This window comes from Oryzias latipes, chromosome 17, assembly GCF_053564925.1.
Source record: "Oryzias latipes strain Hd-rR chromosome 17, Olatipes_Hd-rR_3.1".
Taxonomy (NCBI): domain Eukaryota; kingdom Metazoa; phylum Chordata; class Actinopteri; order Beloniformes; family Adrianichthyidae; genus Oryzias; species Oryzias latipes.
The window spans coordinates 29,819,757-29,843,800 of record NC_136253.1 but is presented as its reverse complement, the minus strand read 5'-3'; the positions used below and the strand labels follow the sequence as shown (position 1 = coordinate 29,843,800).

The 24,044-nt window shown below is 41.1% G+C and overlaps 1 protein-coding gene across 5 annotated transcripts in view; it reads right to left on the bottom strand.

Annotated features, from left to right (window-relative positions):
* Positions 1-266: 266 nt before the first annotated feature.
* The window catches only part of arhgap21b (Rho GTPase activating protein 21b), a 31,437-nt gene continuing 7,659 nt past the window's right edge, over positions 267-24,044 (bottom strand). Inside the window, exons 5-23 of one of the 5 annotated variants that reach the window (XM_011486872.4) lie at positions 22,367-22,459; positions 21,665-21,743; positions 21,527-21,581; positions 15,039-16,587; positions 12,541-12,687; positions 12,298-12,400; positions 12,173-12,218; positions 11,407-11,529; positions 11,027-11,308; positions 10,363-10,421; positions 10,107-10,252; positions 9,872-10,014; positions 8,734-8,892; positions 8,531-8,609; positions 8,386-8,459; positions 8,230-8,319; positions 6,946-7,113; positions 6,762-6,867; positions 267-3,094 (exon numbers count right to left, since the gene is read on the bottom strand). In XM_011486872.4, the coding sequence (XP_011485174.1) occupies positions 1,551-3,094; positions 6,762-6,867; positions 6,946-7,113; positions 8,230-8,319; positions 8,386-8,459; positions 8,531-8,609; positions 8,734-8,892; positions 9,872-10,014; positions 10,107-10,252; positions 10,363-10,421; positions 11,027-11,308; positions 11,407-11,529; positions 12,173-12,218; positions 12,298-12,400; positions 12,541-12,687; positions 15,039-16,587; positions 21,527-21,581; positions 21,665-21,743; positions 22,367-22,459 (5,045 nt within the window). In that variant the 3' untranslated portion in view covers positions 267-1,550. Of the gene's footprint in view, positions 3,095-6,761; positions 6,868-6,945; positions 7,114-8,229; positions 8,320-8,385; positions 8,460-8,530; positions 8,610-8,733; positions 8,893-9,871; positions 10,015-10,106; positions 10,253-10,362; positions 10,422-11,026; positions 11,309-11,406; positions 11,530-12,172; positions 12,219-12,297; positions 12,401-12,540; positions 12,688-15,038; positions 16,588-17,615; positions 17,756-17,873; positions 18,463-21,526; positions 21,582-21,664; positions 21,744-22,366; positions 22,460-24,044 lie in introns of those variants that run through there. The other 4 variants (XM_078935224.1, XM_011486873.4, XM_078935223.1 and 1 more) reach the window with 4 other exon arrangements.

The following is a 24,044-nucleotide window of genomic DNA, read 5'->3' as shown; positions in this document are numbered from 1 at the left end:
AAAATGCTAGAAATTCAGCCAGATATCTAACGTTAGTTTGGTAAATAAAATAAAAAATCTTTTTTCCCCATTATTCTAGCATTCTTGGTTCTTTAAATATAATTTTCAACATAAAACTTGAAATAAAAACAATATACATTTTTGGAAAATGGTTCAAATTTAAAGCTTGGCATCCACATGTCAGATCTGTGTTCAGATTTCAGGGATATACTAAACAAAATGGAGTTTCTGAAATGTACGAAGATGAAAAAAGGCGATTATAGACGTTTGCCACCGTTAAGTGATTTATTTCCAGTATTTCAGGAGTCTGTGTACCCCCCTCCCCCCCGCCACACATTCAGAGGAACACTGCACCGATACAAAAGATGGAAAAGTCGATTGAAGTGTCCTACAAATGACCCGTCTCCACAGAGAGGCGCCAAACGGCCCCCAACACTCGAATCATCTTCTCACAATATTATTCCTATTCCTTACAGCAGATGTAAAAACAAAGTAAAGCAGCTAAAATGTGGCATTTCTATATGAACATTTAAATTACTTATTTCACAAAGAATCTTTAAAATTCAAGTTCAGTTTAAAAAAGAAAAAAGCAGATGAAAAACAGAGGGATAAATGTGTATAAAACAGGTTAAGACCAGAGTGGAATGCCTTGAGAATGGAAGCTCGGCATCTACTTCACCTGTCGAATGAGTCGGCCATAAAAACGTCGTTCACAGTAACACCTCGCGTAGCTCAAAGACAGTATGGCACCCTAAACATTTCGTCGAGGCACTTTCTTTAGTAGATAAACAATTCCTGATCAATAACTTCTTCCTTCCACGCTGTTTGCAGCTTTTTTTTTTTTCCCCAAGCGCACAGAGATGAACGTGAAGTGTTTTTTATAGTTTTTTTTTTCATTTGCATAAGTCCAGTGTCTCCTCATCGAAACGTCGTACCTTTGGAAAGGCCTCTTGGACAGCAGAGTAGGCAGTCACACACACACAGACTGTACCAAAAAACCCCACTTCAAGTACAGAGAAAAATAGGGCTATGTACACTCTTGAATGAAACACGAGCATGTAAAGCTTTTAGTCGGTATTACAGCGAGCATGTCTGTACATTCTTCATTTGGTTACCTACAGCCACACTAACTTTAACATGTAACTTTCTTTACATAAAAATACTTCCTCTGCAATACTAGAATTATTATTAGTAGGTCAGCCTTAACCTTAACAAAACATTAACCCAATCTGGAGTTCACATGTTCTTCAGCGCGCCTTCACATGCTCGTGGATTGGCGAGCCAACCGGACCCTCAACGCGCGACGGGAACTTCTATCGGGATGGAGGCTTTCCTCCACGGAGTCGTAAAAAAATAAGGAAAATAAAAGTAAAATAGAAACCATGTTTGTTTCATGCCGAGAGCAACATCCCTGTATGCAGCAGTGATGCTGCTTCCGGTTATAGACGCGCGCTGCATACGAGTTTTGTAAACATGCTCATTAATGAACATTGGTCGCACAACAGTAGACGGACACTCACACATGGAAAACGTAGTGTTTCTTACGCGCCTCACAGGTACTGATAAAAACGGGAATGGACCACCTGGGAACTGTTGAGCTTATGAGGGTGTGCGGTGGCGGACAGGCTCAGGTTTTTACTGGGGGGGGCGTCTCCGCTTAGTGGTTCGGCTGCATGCCGTGGGGCTTCAGAAGAGGTTGAGGGCCCTGGGTTCTGAAAGTTGCTGTGACACAGCCCCCCCTGCTGTTCAGAGAGGTCAAAGCTGACCTCGGGATTGCTGGTGCGGTGGCGCTGTCTGGCTATCCAGTCTCCGATGGAGAAGTCCTGAGAGCTACACTTGGGTTTCAGCCGGTCCACAGCCGACAGTTCCGACCGCGAGCCTGATCCGCCGCCGACTTGCTGAGACCACACCCCCAAAACGGACAGCTCTTCAAAGTCCCGCTGTCCGCCCATGGTGTGCCTGCGCCTGATGTTCTTCTTCTTCTTACTGCGGGTCTCCGGGGACTGACTCCTCTGAGTGCCCACGCCAAACATGTCATCAGCCGACGTTCGCAGCCGGACCTTCAACCTGTCTGTGATCTTCAGTTTCCACGCTGGCTCCGTCTTGTCCAGCTCATTCCGGGACGAGGCGCTGAGGCTTCCGGTGGAGCGGCCCTTCACTGAACCGGAACCGCGTGACAGTTTGCTGGAGTCCTTCTCACTGCGAGCTCCATCCAGGGACGACTCGCTGTCGGTTTTCTGTTGGGAAGACTTTTTTCTCGACAGCGTATCGCACTCGATGAGCCTATGAGTGGGGAAGGCCCGAGGAACTTCCTGCACCTCTGGGTGATCCGCCCTCCCGACAGTAAACACTGACAGGTCGCTCTCGCTGTCTGTCTCCACCGGCCGCCCCTCGCTAATGAGCTCGCTTCTCTCATCGTCGGCGTCGTCTCCGCCTCGGCTCTCGGACACGGACTGCACTTCGGGGCTGAGCGCGCTGTGTTCAGCTCCGGTCAGGAAGGTCATGGAAGAGGTGGTGGAGTAGTCCGAGGTGATCGAGCAAACCTCGGCTCCTGGACCGCTCGGGCAAGCCTCCATTCCCAGAGCTGCCGCCCTCCCCCGCCTGGTTCTGGGCACAGACGCCTGGGAGCTGGTGCTGTTCATCGTACCGAGGTCAGAAACCACGTCGTCATAGCTGGTAGGCGCGTCTGACAGGGACGACTCTTGAGCCTTAGGCACAGAGTAGCCGAGATTTGGGGAATGGAATGGAAAGGTGTAGGGTGAAGCGGTTTGAAGGGTGGAGGAAATGTGCTCGGCAGACAAGTAGTCGGGAGGGTAAGGCTCTTCCCGGGTGGGCTTGTCCAGCTCTTCCTTGGAGCTGTCCCTGCCCCTCTCTTTGTCGCTGTTCTCATCCGTCTGCACATCCACCTCAATCTGGCTGTCGGGGGACCAGAGAGGCTGCTGCTGGCCCTCCTTCTGCACCTCCTCCTTAGTGAAAACAGCATCCAGGTCGTCATCTGAGCTGTTGAGCACAGTTCTGTCCTTGGCCTTCTTGCGTTTGCGGTTAGCAAAGAAGGAGCCGAACACTAATTTGGAGGAGTCACTACATGCCGAGTCTGTGGTATAAGAAGAGAATCATTAGTGAATTTGGAAGCCTAAGTGTCTCTGTTACAGCAGAAGTCTACTCAAAATCAACGTGACATAAAACAGTTTTATGACAGCAGCTGGACAAAAGCAGATGACACAAGTAGTCAGAGGCAGGAGGATGAGCAAACACACCGAACAGGACATAGAAAAGTGGAGAAAAAGCAGCAGAAAAGACTCGAGATGAAGAATGAAGAGAGACCCGCCAGTAGATCCAAGGCACAGAAAGCGGCTCATGCTCATGTTTCAATGGAGCGACGGCACGTTACGGGAAAACACGGCAGTCACAGAGCATTACACGGCGCCACTATCCAGCAGTCGGCAAGGTTTTTTCCCCAACTCAAGATGTCACAGAGGAGAGGGACGGGGGTTCGCTCCGACTCGGAGGGTTGAAGGGGCCTGAGCTGAACATGGCGGTGTGTGTGTGTTGTGGATGCAGTTGAGGGACGGGTTGCTCATTTAACCCTTTAACACTGAAGATGTTAAATAAATAAATAACACATTCTTTGACATCCCGCAATTCTGACATGGAGACAAGCGCCTTCAAGCCTCATTGCTCTGCGTCACAATCAGGTAATTTAACACCAGGATACAGTAAAGAGACGCATATCAGAATCTGCTGGAATTACAGAGTTACGGTGGTCAAAGAATGGAAACATTGGAGCTAAAGCTTCGGTGTTAAAGGGTTAACATGGTGCCTGCCACTATAAATAACAATGCAAAAGATCAAAACAAAGGACTCACAAAAACTTCTAATTCTGCTGTAAGATTTCTACACAAAATTCAGTTTTTTTTTTCTTTTCTTATTCTTAAATGTTAGAATGTAAAAACGTATTGTGCCTTTAACTAACTTTGGAAAAATTATAAAAAGGTTGAGTCATACGAAGGCTTTGTCTGAGTTTTCTCACTACGTGGTGCACTGTACACGTTTTTCTGTCCTAATTTACAATTCAAAATCCAGTGTTTTTTTAAATTAAATACGAGTTATTTTCCGGAACTTTTTCCCAACCCGGAAGTAAGACGACTCGATCTGGGGCACCGCCTTTCGCTGCTTGTGGGCGTCGTCCATTCCATGCCATCAACCCAGTGCCGGCCTCGGCAGCCTGTCTGCGTTTCGCCCAGGAAAACAAACTACATCCAAACTTTAGCAAAGATGGACGTGCCTAATGCGGAGCGGTACAAAAGCTTTTTGTACCGTGTGTTAGCCTGGAGGAGGTGCTGGCAGCGCCGACTCTTCCTGGAAGGAGCCGTTCTCACTACGTCCCAATGTAAGAGCCCGTTTGTTTTCGTGGGTTGGGAGGGGCTGGTGCTCAGAGTGCAGGTTTTTAGAGGAATTCTCAGAGATGTGGGAACGGATGAAAATACTGATTTAGCATGGTATGAGCCCTTTAAAATCCAGGGCACTGGATAGCATGAGGTCAAATCAGGATCAGCTCGAAGTAAATAAAAGACAAGATTGTAAGTTTGAAAAAAAATAGAATAAAATTTGAAAACTGTTTAAAACTCAAAAGTGTGAATTGTAAACATAAAAATATTGAATGTTGGAACTATAATTGTAAAATCGAAAACAATATACATTTTTGGTAAATGTTTCAAATTTATAAAAAATTACCGGTATTAGAAATGTAAAAACACTTTTGTATTTGTAATCTTTGTTTTTTTCATTTCGTTCCCTTTATAATTTAAGTCTTCAATTTTCAGTTTCCATTCAGAGTTTGGACTTTTCACTGGTACAGTGATGACAATACTCTCCAAAAGTCTGGTAGATTGGAGGAGGGAGGCACATGGGGCAACAGCAGGAGGCGCTGTTTTGGAGCGAAACCTCCATTACCCCATGTTAATCATGTCCCATTGGCCAATGGGCTCAAAGCCTTAAACAAAACATAAAATTAAGTTCAAAAACAGAATTTCTGAAATAAAATTGTAAATTTAGGACTGTAAGTGAAAAGGGAAAGACAGTTTTAGGTTATTTTTTTTATTCAATATCGGCATGTATGTTTTTTATACATTTCCTTCAAGTTAAATATTTTTTTTTCATTTACAATTTAATTTTTTAAATGTAAAACATTTAACCTTAAGATTACAACCTGTTTTTTTATTTACTTGAAGCTGATGGTGATCTGACCCCATCAGATTGTCTTTTAGGGGTTAGGGGGTGTAGTGAGGGAACTCAGACACAGCCTCAGTGTGAGGAAGCTGCTGTGTATTTTAGTAGACAGATGGTTTTTTTCTTCCACATTTAGTGATTGTGCACATACAAAAGGTTTGAGAGGAAGTGAAGAATGTTAGTGGCTGATGTCAAGAAGGTAACAGACGATGAGAAAGTGTGTGATCATGTTTAACTGTGGCTGATGTGACAGTTTTATCAAGGCTTAAAATAAATAAATAAATAAAAGAGCTGTAAATATTGTTCTTGGTGGTTGTTGTTCTGTCTGGTGCTGCTCTGCATCAGTGGAGTTCCAAAGTTCTTCCTGGGCAGGCGTGTAGATTGCGTTTGTGTTAATGCGTGTGTGCTCGGGAACACCCAGCTCAGTCCCGACACACAACCCCACCCTCAGACATCATGACACATTATGCCACATGACCGGGAGAGAACCCGAGGTTGACCGTACCATGCTACTTGTCCTTGCGATCAGCTTTAAAGACAACAAGAGACAGTAGAAGGGCTTTCAGAGAAAGTGCAGCAGCATCGCTCTGTATCCCCTCAATGTAGGGTATTGGTTTAAATATGAGACGTGCACACCACAGGAATAAATGACAAACATCGACTTCTCTTTCTTTCTTTTTATCTTTTTTCCTCCTTTCGCCCCAAATTTAAAAGAGCTGTGGGTTTCTGCAGACTAGGCAGCTACACTGGGCACAACACTCGTCCTTCTTCCTACAGTCCCAGCTGTCCATCACTGACAAAACAGAGTCCATCAGTGACATCATCGAGTGATAGACGCCGCCCACTTGGCCTGTGTCAAGATTGGGGTAATGTGTGAGTGCTGACAGGGATAAGGGAGAAAAACAACACACTACATACAGAAGCGCACAGGTCAGAGGGGTTAAAACTTTCATCGCTTCTTTTTGGTTTGTTAGGATTTCCTTTGGGAAAGAACATGCCGGGATTTTGAGAGAGACGAGGAGGAGGGAAAGAAAAGAACTGAAAGAAAAGGAGGAGTCGTCAACACAAATAAAGCACGGAGAGAAAAGAAAAGGACTTGAGCAAATAAATGGATAAATAAATAGAAGAGTAATGCAAATAAAACAAAACATTTAAATCTGGACAGTTTTGTCCAAAAGCAAAGGAGTTAAAAAAAAACTATGATCAAAAGCAGAAAAATGAACCACGTTTAAAAATTAAAATAAATAAATCCAAGAAAGGTCTTAGAATACTTTTTTTGGGGATATTTTTTCAGTGATTAAATTACTGAAAAATACAAAAAAGCTTACTTGACAAAAACAAAAAAACTAAAAAACAAAAAGGAATCCTCACTCTTTTGGTTGAAATTTGGCAAAAAGAATCTCACTTTCACTTTAAAAAGTACAATATGACCAATCAAAGCAATAGTAATATTAATAATCATGAAGTAAATGCTTGTTAGCAGTCATGAAACTGTCCTTTAGGATATCGACAACAAATTGCTGCTAAGTTACCTGAGACTTCCCCCGGTGAGGTTGAGCTGCGAGTGATGTTTGGGAGCAAGTGGTCGATGTTGGGCACAGGTTGGGACTGAACTGTGCCTTCCTGGTCTGCTGATGTCTGTAGAAAGAGAGACATGCGTGAATTGATTGGGTTTAGATTTATTAGGGTTAAACTAGAACATAAGTCGTTCCGTACGATAGGGTCTTGTTCGCATTCTTCTGTGAAGAACCAGTCGTATTGCTGGATGAGGTTCTCGACTATCTTGCACTGATCTGGCATGTGATTGACCATGTTGGTCATGTCGTCTTCTGAGGTTCGGACCAGAGTAGGACCAAACATGATCGCCAGGTTACGAGGCTCCATCTGCACAAAAGAGCCAGAGAAAAGTAATTTACTGAAAGGAAGTTATCTTCAGAAGGAAGTCTGATGTAAGATTTAAATCAAACGGACATCAATTTATGTACAGCAGTTTGAAAAAGTATTTGTCAATCTTTAATACTGCTGATAAAAAGATGAGGCTTGTAATGTTCCTTTTGATGGTGAAAAGTTAAAGTTAATGGGTCAAATAATAATGAATAATGAATCAAATTATGTCAAAAAATTAAGGTTTAAAAAAAATATATTTTTGTAATTTTGTTCCTATCCAATCAAATTTGCTGCTTATGCTGTAAGAATTTTCCTATTTGGATGCTTTAAAATTGTATTTAACTTACTACTTATTTGTGATCTAAGACACAAGGTGTGCGATTAATAAAAAACAATTTCTTTATCTATTTTAGGTAAATATTTTTAATCACAACTCTGTGTTTATTTAAATTAGCTTAAAAACTGTTAACATAGATTTATAACTGATTTCTACCTTCTCTGTCTCCAATCCCACAGAAGAGTGAATGTAAACACGACCCAAAATAATAAGCAGCATATCTGAATGCATCATGTTGAGACTAAGACATCTGCCCAGCAGAGGGCGCTGTAGGTAAGAGCACTTCATCTGCTGGACATGATGAGGCGGCAGAGAGAGAGGAGACCAGTCTGAAAGCTGTTATTGTGGTAGAAAGTACTTTAGTTCATGGATGTAAAGAAAATTCACATTGTAGACTTTTCTCAGCAAAACTGAAATGTGATTTTTGACCAGAAAACATGGCTGTTAATGTGCAGGATTAATAAAGCAGCTATATCTTCTCATCCTTTTCCAGCCAAGCGGCAGCAGTCAGTTTTCTATGAAAGTCCTGAATGGATCACATCAGCATGATAGCTTCTCATGCAGTGCTGCCTGGAGCGCAAAGGTCATGTGCATCCAACAGAGCAGTGAATCTGTTCCCGTCGCTCAGAGATTTTAAAAACATTTTGCACACAAAGACAAAGAAAAGCATTTTGATAGAAAAAAAATTGTTCTCAGTCCAGAAAACAACAGGAAATAAATCGGTTAAGCTTGAACTTAAGGGTGTACCGAGCTGGTAGGTCTGGTTAAAGTCATACCTTATTTTTTTCACAGTTGTCAGAAACCCTCTTGAGGTGAGCACAAAGGAATTTAAGAGTTTCAAAATGATGCTTCGGTAGTTCATAAACCTGCAAGGACAAAGCAGAATTTAACAGTTCTGCCTGATCCTCCAGTTAACGTTTGCCATATCTCACCAGTCTCTTGAGGTTCTTAAGTCTCTCCACTGGGTCCTCTGTTTTGCTGGCTTCGATAAATTCATCATACTTCTCTGTAAACAGTGCAGGAAAACCTCAACTTAGACAACAATTCACCTGCCTCTAAGGACAATCTTAGCCTTACCGTTTGTAAAAAGAGGTTCTGGGAGTTTCCGAAAAAACAATTTTAGTAAACTACTAATGACGCTCAAGTCCTGCCATTTCTGTAGAGAGAAAACAAGATGGAAAGAGAAACACTTTAAGCCACAGTAGAAATCAATCTGTGCTAAAGGATGCTGTCAGAGCAGTGCCAAACCACACTCTGTGACCCCACTCTCAGTCACTCACCTCTTCCTGGATGTCGATGTCCGCCATGCCTTTGCTATTCAGCTCCTCCTGCATGCTGGAGATGGCTGCTTTCTTCCCAGGAACCCTGTAGATCCCCGTGAACTCCAGCCCGCGCTCCTCCACAATGTTACAGCACAGCTCCACGATGAGCGGAACAAACTGCATGAGAGCGGAGAGAGAGACGAGCCGTGACCTCATGAACCCTATAATAGGGTAGCCAAAAATCTGAGAACACACCTGAGCTCACTGACTTGAGATCTTCATGAATATAGTAAAGTATAGTAACAATATACTTCAGATGATGTAGTTCTCACAAAAAAAGCTGAATAATGTAGCATTTTGAGTACAGTACAGACCAAAAGTTTGGACACACCTTCCCATTCAAAGAGTTTTCTTCATTTTCATGACTATGAAAATTGTAGATTAACATCAAAACTGAATTAGCACATTTACTGAAATATAGTCAGAATAACATGTTTTGTTTTAAACTTAGTTAACAATTTGAATTAAAAAAAAAAGGAAAATCACAAATCTTTTAACGTGTGGACGTGTTTGGTATTTCTATTAAAATAGACTAAAAAGTCATTTTGAAAAACTTTTCTGTTGAAAATGTTTTACAAACGGATTTCTAATCATTTGTATTTGGGTGTTTGTTTAAAGTTAAAGTCACTCTGGGGGAGCGGTGAGATGCAGACACGCCCTCGGGAACCATTTGGTGGATTTAACCCTCCCCAATCCAACCGCTTAGTGCTGAGTGTAAAGCAGGGAGGGATTGGGTCCAAGTTTTATTCTTTGGTATGAGTCGGCCTGGATTTGAACTCACGATCTTCAGTCTCAGGGCAGATGCTCTAGCACAAGGCCACTGAGCTGGTTACCATCTTATTACTATCCATCTATTTTAACCGTAGTCAGCAAAACATTGTGCTTTTATGTGTTATAGATTCTGATCTCCTGTACTAAATACAGGTTTAAATGATAGTGTTTAAATAAATGTTTTCAAATCAAACACCTTGAATAACAAGAATCGTGGTCTGATCCGGGAATCGTTGGTCTGGATTTGTGAACTGAATCGGATCGTTGCCTAGGTAACAAGCCACGGTGTTGAGTGCGGACCGGTCCATCGAACAGAGAGGCTCACCTCGTTACTTTTTGAAGGTGGACAGTCTTCAAGCCGGATTTCAAACGTGATGCCCGCCGGAGTCTTTTTTTCAAAGGGTTTCCTCATGATTCCTGGAATACCGATTTTCCAGGCTCCCCTGTCCCGCGGAGGACTCGCCTCGTCTAACAAAACAGGGACAAAAAAAAAGTAAAATGACACATTTTTATCTACAGTTCCGTCTAAAGCAAGGAGATAAGCACTTCAGGACTGGTACCTTTAAGAGTCCTCCGCTCCTCTCCCATTTTAGGTGAATGGGGACCAAGAACCCTGCCATCGTTTTTCCCCCCCAGCAGAGTTTGCCTGATGCTAAGTGACTGCCTGCCTGTTTTTGGGGAGGGTTCAGATCTGCTGCTGGACGAGCTGATCAGCATGGGAAGTTTGGAAGGTTTGGAGAAGGAAAAACAAAAGGCAAACATCATTTTCACGTCACAGCGGATGTTCCTCAAGTGTCGACAAGCAGCGGTGCATACCTCATGTTGTATTCTTTGATCTTTTTATTGATCAGGTCCTGGCTGGTTACCGCAGCATTCTGCAATGACAACAACCAGGAATAAACAGATGCACTAATTACACTACATCATATTCCTGACTTGCTCTTTAAGAAACTTTTGCACCGAGACCATTAAAGATAAGGAGAGGATCAAAACAAGGACGCATGAATGCAATAAAATGTCTTTCAAAGCAACAGGTCTCATTTCAGAACAAACTGATGCCAAGGATCATAGCCTAAAGACAAACAGCAACACTGCTAAAGAGAAAAAGCCTTGATTTTCTTTTCACACCTGAGTTTTTGTTTTATCCAGGTAGAACTGGTTTCAAATGACTGCTTACTTGAGGTTCAGTTGGTGTTAAAAAAAACTCCTCACCTGCGTGTTCATTGAAAGTTCTTCAGAGACCAAACTTTGTCACAAACCACCTGGGTGTGCCTTTTTTTCTTTTAACTCTCTAGAGCGTGATGGTTTTAACATTTTTGCTCATTTTTCCTGCATCTCATTACAACTGTGCCCCAAAAACAACAAACTTGCAACCTGTAGTGATGGCGTTTCAAGATATGATGGCGGTGTCAAGGTCCACTTACAAAAATTATTAACCCGCTCTGTGACTCGCCTGAACATAAAAAAGAAATAAACACACCTCTTCGTCTGGGTTACTGTTATCCTGAATGACTTTGATCCATGATAACATTTCCTCCTTGCCATCTGCCTGGAACAAATACTTGCAGTCTGTGGTGGTTAATCGCAGCACATTCTTCCGTCTTGTGTCACTATAGGAGATGTCAATCAGGCAGGCTTTGACGCCGATCCGCAGTGGGTCTTCTTCCGACTGTGCGTCTTTCCGATCTTTGTAAAGGGTCAGAGTCTGACCTTGTAAAACAGCATATATTTGCTTCCATGACTTCAAGCCTCCGCTGACACGCTAAAAGAAAGGAAAGAGACGCAAATGATTCCACTTTATAACAGTAGCCCTCAGTATGGCTGTAAACTGAGGGCATTAGTATGAAAACAAAAATCTACCTTGTTTTTCTCTGCGCAAAGCTGTCGGAAGTTAAGATACCCCTCTTTGGAAGAATCAGGGAAGATGCATGAAGAAGACTCCCTGCGGGATCCAGTATCTCCAGGTTTAGTCCCATCCAGAGTCTGCAAATCCAATAAAAGTTTATTTATAAAGCCCTTCTTAAACATTTGTAACTAGTGTGCTTTACATAGTAAAACATGTTCCAACTTAAAAACCAAAAGACTTTCACTCACAAAAAACATTTGTAAATAAAAATGATTTCTAAATAGGACGCAAGGTAGAAATCGGATATCGAATACAGACTCAAAAATGCAATTTGAGCCCAATTTTCTTAATATATGCCCTCCATCATCGGAAAAATGTCGCAAGAACACGTTAAAGACATCAAAAACATCATTTTCAGAGTGGGTTTTTAACCATACCATTAAACTGACATGATATAATGTAGATTTAATGGTTTAGGTGCTTAATCAGCGTGTCATTTTTCCACCAATTTTCTAGAAACACAGATAAGGCAGAAGTCCTCCAGTGTTTTCTTTATGAGCATCAATTCAAATTGTTAAAGAAATTGAATTATTCCTAAATCCAATTAGCATTTGTTGAACTGGCATCTTTTATTTCTGTAATTTTGATGCATTTACTTTTTATAAATGATGGAGCAAGAAAAAGTGACAACATTTTACTATCAATTAAAATGTAGGAAAAGCTAAATGAAAGGTACATTTAAAAAAAAAGAAGCATTTTATCACTCAAGTTTTTCCTCACCTTCCGTAGTCCCCTGAAACCTGATATTTGTTTGCTAGAAGATCTTCTGCATCAGACAAGAAAGGAGAAAGAGGGAATTTTAGTTTTGAAATGGGGCTGTTAACTGGAGTAAGGTGTGCACTCACCCCCTGCCCTCTTCTGGGTAGCTGTCCAAGCCCTCATCATAAGACTTGGAGCGCTCGGTTTTACTGGCAGAGTCTGAGTCCAACAAAGCACTTCGCATGGATTCTACATTGACAGTAAAACCAATTAATTAAATGCTATCCTGACCTTTTTAATAACATTTGAAAAGATGTTGCAGCAAAAACAGTCCAAAACAAATGATTAATTTATTAGCAAATCTACTGTTGCAACTGAACACTAATTACCTTGGTCATGTGATAGCTGACGACGAATGGGAAGACATGGTGAGCCTTGACTGGAAGGTGCTGTGGCTATGGATGGTGCAACAGATATCACAGCAGAGGGAGGAATATGAGTCGCCTCCTGGTCAACACTGGGGCTGACCGGCTCATCTACAGGGAGAGAAACAACAGCTCAGCTTTAGAAACCTCCAAAATAAAGCACCGTCAGAAAACAAGTAAGCAATCAATCAAAGGTTAAGTTAGTGGTTGCAGCAGGAAATATTTATTCTCGAAGCCAGAAGAAAAAAAAAAGCAGAAATGTATCTTTCTTTTAGCAAAACTGTTCTCTCATCAACCATTGACTGCGTAAGAAAACTGGACTGAGTATGTGCGACGTCACACATAGCTGTCTTACTTCCTGCTCCGACAAAATGAAGCCAATTCAGTCGACACTTTTCTGCGACTGGTCCAAGTCGGACTGAATTCATGTTTCTATGGCAACTACTGTTGCCAATCAGGAGTAACCTTGTTGGAAGTCCACACCCTGTCCACATAAAGCGGCCCCAGTCTGTCAATCAAACGTTATGAATGTTCGAGGTGGGGGCCAGCAGGCACCACATGCTTAAGGAATGCTGAAGGATTACTCAGTCCAATTCTCTTACACAGTCAATGTAACACAAAAGAGGAGATATAATCTTTTTCAAGTTCTTTATTAAACTTCTGCATGTTTTGATATTTAGCAACATTTTATTCTTTATAGTCAAAGGGATTTTGGTGTTAAAATAAAAGCAACCACCGTAATTTTTGGTCAATTTTGTTTAAAAAAAAGAAGACATCTGGTGTCTTTTTTTTTTAAAAATCTTATGCATCACAACGATCTTGAAGCCTTTTGTCATGACAATAACTCTACATTAACAACATCCTTTTTAGCTTTTATCAGCTTATTACAGCATAAAAACTGCAAACGCATCATAAATACAAGCATGCAAAGCAGAAAGCTATGTTGAGATTAGAAGAACTTCAAATGAAAACTTTTATTCTGGGGACCAAAAACAAAACTCCAAATGCTAGAACAGACATTCAGCACTTCTGAATGAGAAAACATCAGACCTCATTCTTCTGTTTTTAAAGGATTGGCTTCAGAGATAGCATCGTCAGATAAATACGAGAAAGTACAATTTTCCCCAGCAAAACCCAATTTAGATTTTACACTGGAAAGTCCAGAGGTGGCTGGTTTCTTTCTATAAAGAACAGCTCTGAATGTTAAAGGATGTGTCTGGGGGAGATTGCAACAGAGTCTTGCTTAATAAGGACACTGTTTTTGGGACTGAGGTACCGAAATAGACACTGCGGATGTAAAAACTGCAGAGCTACACACAAGTACTTTGCTTCAGAAAACAGAACAATAAATCATCAACTCTAAGTTCAGTACACAAGTGAAGAAATGTGAATACATTACATGAAAATCTTAAAATTTTAAGTTTTTCACAAAAGCTCGTAAATTAATTGGATTTAAACGTAGAGAGACAGTTGCAAAGATAAAAGTGGAAGTTATTTCAAACTGTTTCAGTTTTCTAAAAAGATGTTTTTATTTTAGAACTAGCCATTATACCATCGTAAGACTGAGACAAATACATCTGTGAAACAAAAAACACAAATTATATATTTTTTTATATTATATATTTTTACAACAAAAAATAAAACACGAGACAACGTGACAATATATGGCAAAACGTTGGCATCTTTAACATACTTTTAGTTTTCTTAAATTTGAAAAAAGCTGAATTAAACAAATTAAAGTAAGACTATCTGCAAAAATAAATAGAATGAACCAAGCTTCTCAAATATTTATTTATTATCCAGACTTCTGATATAACGCCTATATTGTGTCTGAGTTTGAAAATTACATTTTAAAGAACCTTTATAAAACCCTCCATTCAACAGCCCCCTTGTCAATTTAATCGTTTTCACACCCACGCCATATAAATGTTGGTTTTGTACTAAAGAGACAGAACATGCCTCAATAACCAGTCGCTAAAACTCAGTCTATATTTAGATGCTATCAATTTCACATGAATATGGGAAGCAGCTAAACAATTTAATAACAAACTAATTCATTACAGGAAAAATTCAATTATAATACAGGTCCATCCAAAGAAAACAATGCATCAAGAGTAGAAAAATCAATACATTCCTAGACATCCTTTAATCTATCTTGCTTTAGCAGAAAATCCCATAGCCACTGTGTAAATACCTCATAGCCTCTGGGAGGAAAGTTTAACCAATAACGTCTCCTCTGGGCTTGTAGACACCAGTTACACCTAAACCCAACAGCAGTGACAGTGTTGTTGCTTCACAGTCGGTGTTCATGTTTCTGATAGTGCTTCTGCTGAAATCTGGAGTACTTGTTTTTTCAAACTAGCCACTGTACAACTACAATCAATCTGAACCACTTTTCTCTGTGCTCCCTGTTGTCATGACAACGTGGGCCAGCAAAAACTTACAACTGATGATTATCTTACCAATGAATGGAATGGAGTCCAGAGACTCATCCAGGTTGCTGGAGCAGGAGGTGTGATGTTCCTCGAGGCGGCGCATATGCATCTCTCGACGTGCATCGTTTGGAAGATAGCATGCCATCACGTCCGCTCCTTCATCGTTCACAGCCAGGATGTAGGATTGGTGCCGCAGGGGACTTGGGTTCTTTCCAGAGGGGGGCTTCTGCCTTAGAACCACCCCAGCCTCCGACTGACTTTGCCCATTGATTTCACTCAGAGCATTTGGTTGGGGTACATTCGGGATAGCAGGCCTTTGGGGGAGCTCTTTTGAAGCAGAGCATGATGCAGATCGAACTCCTCTCAATGGCTCATCTCTTCGTGTCTCGGCAGGGTGCATGGTTTCTGCTCGCATCCTGCTTTGGCCTTGTTGGCTAGTTTGGCCTAGATTGACTGAAACTCTTTGGTCGGAGAAAGATTGTTCAACACTTTTGCTCTTTCCATAATATACAGTCCTATCGGAGAGGATGGGTGATGATCGGGTTTGGTTAAAATTTGGTCCTTTGTGGTAGAAGGAAGGGTTTGTTGGCACCCTCGTGGCACCCCCATATCCAATAGAGGGCCGACAAAGCATCGCTTGTCTAGGCATTGACTGTCTGGTCGGCCTTGTGCCTTGGTCTGCCCTTCCAAGTCCTATTTTCCTCTCATTAGACCAAGCTAGTTCTGCTGGATCACAATAGTCTGTAGTGCGTACTCGAGCTTTGTGGACAAGGCCGTCTTGAGATGCACTTCGAGGGGGCCAGTCTGAGGCACGGCTAATCTTGTCAGCATTGATCATGCGGTCTTGTGAAACACTACGTGGGGCAATCTGAAAGTGAAGTGGGGGTACTTGGTATGATCGTTCATGGGACGTACTCCTGCGTCGTATATCCTTAGGGGCCCAGTCACCTCGGGGAATGTGATGGGAAGTGGGAAAAGAACTCTGACTGGCAGTTCGTAAACTGTCCAGCCTGTCTTGGATAGTCCGACTGCCATGGGAATGAATTCCCTTGTTGTCGATATACTCCCTGTAAGTTTGGTATGTGCGCCAGTCAATGTTTTGATGGTTGCCTGGGTACTGAGGTACCTGACCTCCCATTAGAATCATACCTGGACCACCAGGGTAGACATCAGCCTTTTGGGGGTAAGGATACTGGGCTAATGATCCAGGTCTCCCCCTGAAAAAGGCAGGTCCTGTGAAATCCGCCCTGTGTGCTGGACCCATGCGCCCCAAATGGGCTGTATTAGGAGGAACCACCACAGTCCTAACATTGTTGTTGTGCATGCGCACTGCAGTTTGACTTTTAGGGTATGGCTGACGGGGAGGAGATGGCGGTACGGTGATTTCCTTGCGATACCCGTGGTCAGGAGTTGCCATTAGCCCTCTGCCAGCCTGCCCCGTTATATCTGTTGCCTGGGCCATGCCCGTTGGCTTACAGTCTATTCTTGGGTAACATACTGGTGGTGGATCAGGGATGTGGCTGGCATTTCCACTGTAGCTGCTGTGGCCACGGATGTAGGCATCCTGGGAATAAGCCTGTAGACAAAGCAACAAAGCATGATGAAAGTGCATTGAGCACAAACGGCAAGTACCTGTGGAATTCAACAGAGCGGTAAGGACTGCTTACACACAGGTCAAGTGTGATACGGCACGTTACTGGGTGTGCGTGTGGAGGCAATGCAACTTTGCAATAAAAGTGAGTGGAGGCGTTTCAGGCAGTTCAGTTCATTTTCACAAAATGTTTGGTGTCTTTACACAAATTAAAAAGATATGTTCAGATAGAAAATTTTGCCTAAGAGTAGTTCAACACCTAAATATTAAAATCTTAAGCATTTTTACCCCCCAAAAAAGTGATGACGCTGATTTACAGAGGAAAAATGTGCAAAGGTACCACCACCTTTTTAGTCAGCTTAGATGAGCAGTTGTCTGTCCCTTAAGTGCCACATTTGGCTCGTCATGAATGATTTATAAATTGGCGCTATTCATACAAAGAATTACTAAAAAGGTTTTACCAACCATAAAGGTCCAGTTACACATTCCTCAGTTTATTATGTGCTTATGTGTCAAAAAAAAAAAGCTCACCTGCTTTACTCGTTATGCACTGTTGCAACAAAAAACTGTTAACGTAGAAGAACTTTGAACCCATTACAAGCTGGTGTCAGATTACAATCTTACATAAACTGTCTGTGCCACAGAAATCACTGCCAGACTCAGGTCCAGCCTTCACAACGATGACTGAACATCTGAGTTCAGGGGTCGCTGCCCTTTATCACACAAATAACATCTGACAGAGGATGAAGAAAGGGCGAGGCTTCCCTGAAATGTCATTTGGATGCCAACCTGAGCTCTCAATGTAACAGGTACTGCAGGAACAGTGCGCCAGCCATTTCTGCAGGCTTTACATTTGAATTAAAAACATAGATCCCTTCACTCAACTAAATGGCAGGAACGTACAAGGAGTCATTCTTCTGGGACGATGACATGCATGACACATGCAAAATTAAAACAGAGGGTACAGCATGTCAACACCCAGCAGCTAGCCAGCCAGGGTGCAATTTTCTTACCAGATTAGTCGTTTCCAGAGAGAAAGGCTGCAGTTACAACATGTGAATAGAGGATTGGGAAGCAAATATAGCAGCGAGGTGGAAAGAGAAAGGATGCAGAAAAAAACGCACACAATTTGAGAAACGGAACGTAATCCAAAAGCGGAGAAGATGAAACAGCACTGACTGGGCTTGACATGCTAAAAATACTCTGGAGCTGCAGTAGCACTACACAGAGATGAAAAGCCAAAGATGTAGCAGGGGTTGCCATGTTACAACCTGCCAGTGACACTCCGTCCTGGGTGAGGTGACAGGAGCAGAAGATTGCCTCTCATGGTGCTGTTAGGTCTTCGTGGCTCCATCCATCTTCAAACTGAGTATTACGCTAACTGAACAAGGTGCCTCCAGTCTACGCCTCTCTCCCTCCCTGTTATTGCTCACATGACAGAAGCAGCAGCTGCTGATTATACATTCAGCTGTGATGGTACGGCTCCCACTCCCACGTCTTCCTCCTCTCGCTTCTTCTCCACGCATTAACTTGTTTAAAAACACAGTGCAGTCAGCTGATTCCAGCGACTGGTTTTAGCTCATCATTCACGCTTCTCCCTCCTTTTCCTGCTTCCATTCCCGTCGCCTTCATGGATCATAGTGCTCTCTCTTTTCTGCTCCTGAAATGTTCAATCACTCCTCTTTGCTAAGCAACTGCTGCCGGTCTTTAAGCACTCGCCGTGCACTCCCTCCTACAGTGTCACGTCTTTCTGCAAGCATCTCGTAATCCTCCAACTCAACTGCTCGTCTTCAATAGTGATATTTTTATACGGCTGCTTCCTTTTGTTGTGCAACATTATGGCCGGCGGGATCACAGCACATGCGGAGGAGAGTGTGAACTGTGTACATGACTGTGGTTAGTGGAAAAAAAGAGGGAGGTACAGTGACGTGTTTATCAGCAGAAAAGATTAAGCTACAATATACAGCAAAGAGGCTAAAGTCCTTAAAATGAGACTTAACTAAAATGAAGGCGCACTCACACTGTAATTACTTCTAGGAATTTTAAGAGCTTATTATATTTTAAAAAAATCTTATTTATTTATTCATACATGATTTTTTGGTCTTTAATAGTTTACTAGGTAAAACCTCTGGTAAAGTAAGCCCCGCCCCCAGCCCTTTTACAACAACAGGTCATTCAAAAATAGTGAAAACGTATTCAAATAATAAAAAACAAAAAGGGGCTTATACATATTTGCAGTCTGGTTTTTTGAAGATATACAATAATAAAACATGTCCAAAACAAAAGGCCTTCAGGTCTAATCTGTTTGCTCAGTTGTTGGACGGAACAAATTAAAAAAAGAAGAGAGAAAAAAAGAAACGTATTCATGTGTTATTTTTTCTGAACGATTTAAAAGTATTTATTTGAAAAACAGAACAGATTTTTTTAAATTTTGCCTGGATCTAAAAAATAAAATATTATAAGGGCATATACCATGCCATTCTAAAGCCTTTTATAATAACCTATATCCATAAATATAATATTTTACCTTTAGCACAGAGAAAATGATTTTTTTTTAATTAAATATTAGTAATTTTCCTGAGCTCTTTTCCCACCCGGAAGTAATTTCATGTAATTTCATCATTTCATGATGTCAACCCAGAGCCGGCCTCGGCTGCGGGTCTGCGTTTCGCACACAAAAAAAAAAAACATTCAAACTTTTGCAAAGATGGATGTGCACATAAAATAAAACAATGCTAGCTCTGCAAAAAAAGTGGGTGTGTGTATTAGCCTGGGGGTGGTGCTGGCAGTGCAGACTCTTCCTGGAAGGGGCGGTTCTCACTGGTCTACATCCCAATGTGAAAACCTGCTCATTTTTGTGGGTTGGGAGGGGCTGGTGCTCCGAGAGCAGGTTTTTTGAGGAATTCTCAAAAATGCATGAACGGATGAAAATACTGTTTTGGGTTATTTAGAGTGAGGAATAAATATAATAATACACTTAAAAGCTTGCATGGTACAGGCCCCTTAATCCTACAGAAGACAAGTACAAAAATGCAATTAAATGCTTTTTTTGCAACTAATTTGGATAGGAATTAATTTATTTTAAGCAATTAAAGATAAAAAACTAAATAAAACAAACAAAACAAAATATATATCTATACATAGATATATCAAACCTTGGCTTGAGAGAGGCCTGTAATTTTCATCATAGGTAAACCTCAACTATAAGAGACAAAATGAGGAAGAAAATCCAGAAAAATCCCATTTTTAAAGAATTTTTTTGTAAATTATAGTGGAAAATAAGTAATTTTGTCACCTACAAACAAGATTTCTGGATCCTCTGTCCTCCACTCGTTACCTGTATTAAGGGCACCTGTAAAAAAGACCAAGGGCTTTCAGTAAAAGACCAGGATGGTTGATCCATGTAAAATGAAAGAATAAATGGGGACATCTTTTTTTAGATTTTGAGCGTTAACCTCCTTCCATCAGTAAGGGCATTGAAGATGAAACGTGGCTGTGTTTTTAAGCATGACAACGATCCCAAGCACAAACGCCCGGGTAACGAGGGAGTGGCTTCATAAGAAGCATTTCAAGGAGCTGGAGTGGCCTAGCCAGTCTCCAGATCTCAACCCCAAAGAAAATAATTGGAGGGAGTTGAGAGTCTATGTTGCCCAGCGACAGCCCCAAACCATCACTGCTCTAGAGGAGATCTGCATGGAGGAATGGGCCAAAATACCAGCAACAGTTTGTGAAAACCTTTTGAAGACTTACAGAAAATGCTTGACTGCTGTCATTGCCAACAATGAACTTTTATTACAGAACAAATACTTATTTTTCACCATATTTTACAAATACATTCTTAAAAAAAAAAACAAGAAACTTTTTTTCTCATTTTGTCTCTCATAGTTGAGGTTTGGTGAAAATCACAGGCCTCTCTCATCTTTTAATTGGAGAACTTGCACAATTGGTGGCTGACTAAATACTTTTTTGCTCCACTGTATATTAAATGATAAGAAATGATTAAGTAATGATTTGTAGTTCATGGTTGCTGCAATGTCTGAATCTACCGGTATGAAGCCAGTTGAGACAAATGTGTTGTAATATTGGGCTATATCAATAAAATTAGATTGACTAGAATTGTGTAAGCACACATTCAGATCTCTAACTTTAAACAATAACACTATAGACTCGAGAAATTGATGGCACTGAATATTTTCCACTCCACATTATTTGGTCTGTGAGGGTATTTTTGGTGGCGCTTGCTCACACACTACATTTAGGACATTTCAGCAGCAGTTCTGGAGCACTGCAAGTCTGCTATGGCCTGATTAGAAGGCCTATATAGAGGCCTCTGATGGGACAAGCCAGATACTTGGAACTCATGACTAAAGTCCTGAGTAGCTTCAACTAGATCAACTATGTGACAGAATGGAAATATAACCGATCAAAACATTTTCTTTTTCACCGATTAATCGCCAGAGAAGAACAACTGATGTGTGAAATCATGTGTGATATTTATCCTGTTACAATGCCAGAATGCACATTATAAAATTACTTGGCAGAATTGATACTTTTGACTCGCACAAACATACATTTTCACAATATTGAAAAAGGCCTCACTTCCAACTTACAAAAAGAACCCAGAGCAATATAGCAGTTAGTCCTGGAGACCTGGCTCAAAAAAAGGGGTGAAAGGTGTTTACATGGCCTCTAAAACGCCCAGAAACAATTCTGTAGGCATCTCTGCATCTCTAGCCTAATTTACTAAATCTCTGCCCTATTTTACAACAAGTATAAGCGAACACTGACATGTTCCTAAATAGTCTTTTATGGAAGAACCAAGTCCGTATAAGGTAAAACAAGAGCTTGTCTTTTAGACACGCAATAAAAAAAGCTACATTTTGAGCAAATATTAATTAATAAAAACATATATATTAAATCTTACCAGCTGTAGAATATCCTCATCTTTTGGCATCACACACAGTTCAAGAAAGTCTCCACTACAAAAAGAAAAAAAGGAATAATTAAATGATGAAATATGCCAACATGAACGAGACTGAACTATGAAACTATGAAACTTTACCTGTCTTGAATCAAAGATATCACCTCTCCATAGGCTTTCCCAATAATACTAGCTCCATTCACTTTCACTATTCGATCCCCTGATCATCAACAGAAAAGTTGTCAGAGGAGACACAGACATGTACAACACATATATGTCACATAAAATGGCCTGTGATAACTAAGAGGCAGAAATTGGAAAATTAAAGTCTATAAATCAGTGAAGGGACCAGAGTTTACAGAAAGTGAGGCAAGTAGCAAAGACATTTAAGTTAATATAGACGTTGAATACCATAATTTCCGGATTATAAGCCGCTACTTTTGTCACACCCTTTCAACGCTGCGGCTTATTCAATTTATGCATTTTTTTCTTCTTTTTTTAATGCATTTTTTCGGCCGCCACTAGGGGCGCTCGAGCAGAAAGGGTAAGAGTGAGACAGGGGGAATACAGTAGGAATTTCGGTTATTTAAGCCCCACTGTGATCCTCTTTTGATCTATTTTTAAGGCGTTCCCAGGGATCTTTGAATCTTTTTTTACGCTGTTTTTAGGCAAAAAACATTCAAATGTTCTAGGACATAGTTTCAGCAGAGCGGCAGTCGTTCAATAGAAATTTAGCTCAGAGTTGTAGGCAGGAGGAGTAGATGCCAGCTCGGATACGGAAAATGAAGACGTATGAGGAACTATTTGTCTGCAAGTGGATGCATTTTTAAATAAACAAGCTACCTGTGCAAAGCCCAGCTTCATGAGCAGGACCACCTTCCTTGACTTGCTTCACAAATATAGTGTCCATGGCGTCCAGCCTATTCTGCTGCCTCCCTGATGAAAAAACAAATATGAACAAACAAATGTTTACAAAGAAACTTTACAGTAAACAAATGCAAACCTTGAAAATTAACTTATTGTTTTTTTTCTCCAAAAAATAAGTTATTTAAGGCTTTAAGACACCTTCACCGACGGTATAATTCTCTGAAGCTGAACTCAAAACAGACATAAAATAAACTTTAAATTAGAAATGAAGTTCTACTGCCCTCTTTAGAACAGGCAGCATTCCAGTTCCTGCTTGCTTAACTTTAGATAAACATCTAAAACATTTAGTGTATAAAATAAGGTAATTTAAAAACAACTTTAGTGGGAAATTGTGTTTAAGTGACATGAATTAGAGCGACTACGGAAGGCAAACCCTGTTTTTTCATTCTGTCCTCGTCTCCTAGCAGCTGCACGGCAAAAAAGCGAAAGAGTGGAGGAAAGAAATAGAGGCAGTGAAAGAAGGAGAGCAAGGAGGAAGAGGGACAGTGTGGTCACAGACCCCACTCTTTTTTGTAAAGTGAGACATAAATGGTCCAAGCCGCAGAGCAGCTTTACTCGGCCACAGTGGTTGATATTCTGGTGGTGAATCAGCACACACTGCCTCACAATGAGAGTCGATCATGAGAGCCCTCGTGACTGTTACTGATTGAGGGGGTCATTTAAAGATTCTGCTGCCATCACCAAAAAAGACAAACAAATACACATCTTAGTTTGAATTTTCTTCTTTTGTGTGGAAAAAAAGGGAAATTCTATATACTATAATCTATAGGTATACCATTACATCTGGATATACGTACAAGAGAACTGGACTAGGGTTGTGCCGATGGATGAAAATTCAACCAAGTACATGGGCCCAGAAATTTTTTTTCCGATTATAACAAACATTCACATGGGTCACACTTTCGGTCGGAATGAATCATTCGCACAAGCGCGGTAGTGTTTGAAATACTGGAAGAGGAAATGACTTCCGCTGAGAGGCTACATAGATAGATATCTGGCAGTTCCGTAATATACGAGATGATCTTCTAAACGAGCTTTTATTAATGTTACAGTTTTTATGAAGCGCCTGTTCGCTCATTTTAATTTTAATTCGTGTGTTCAGTGCTTTTTCTGTTGAAGAATGGAGCGGGAAGAAGCCAGAACTAAGAGAGGCTAACACAGGCTAACAACATTTAGCCTTTGATGAATATAAAAATCGATGCGGACACACACTTTTACCGGGAGAACCGGTTCTCCTGAGTTCGGAAGCTCGTTCACCTAGAGCTCCGGGACGGATCGCAGTCCGAAGTCTCCCATCATTTAGCGCACACGTAACAAAGCATCCTCCCTTCCCCTCAAACACAAAGTCCGTCTGCTCTGCTCAGAGACATGGTCGCTCAGTCGCTCGGCCCACTTGACTAATCAAGTGCAGGACCGGACTACTTCTTTTCTATTTTGTTTGTTATTTTTTTTGTCAAAGTCACTTCCCTCAGTTTAAACTGGATCATCGCGGATTAGTCATTAGTTGGGAAATAAAATAAATAAAGTAATAAAGTAAAATAACGAATAATAATTATATAATAACAAAAAATGTAAAATACTTTAAGACATCTTT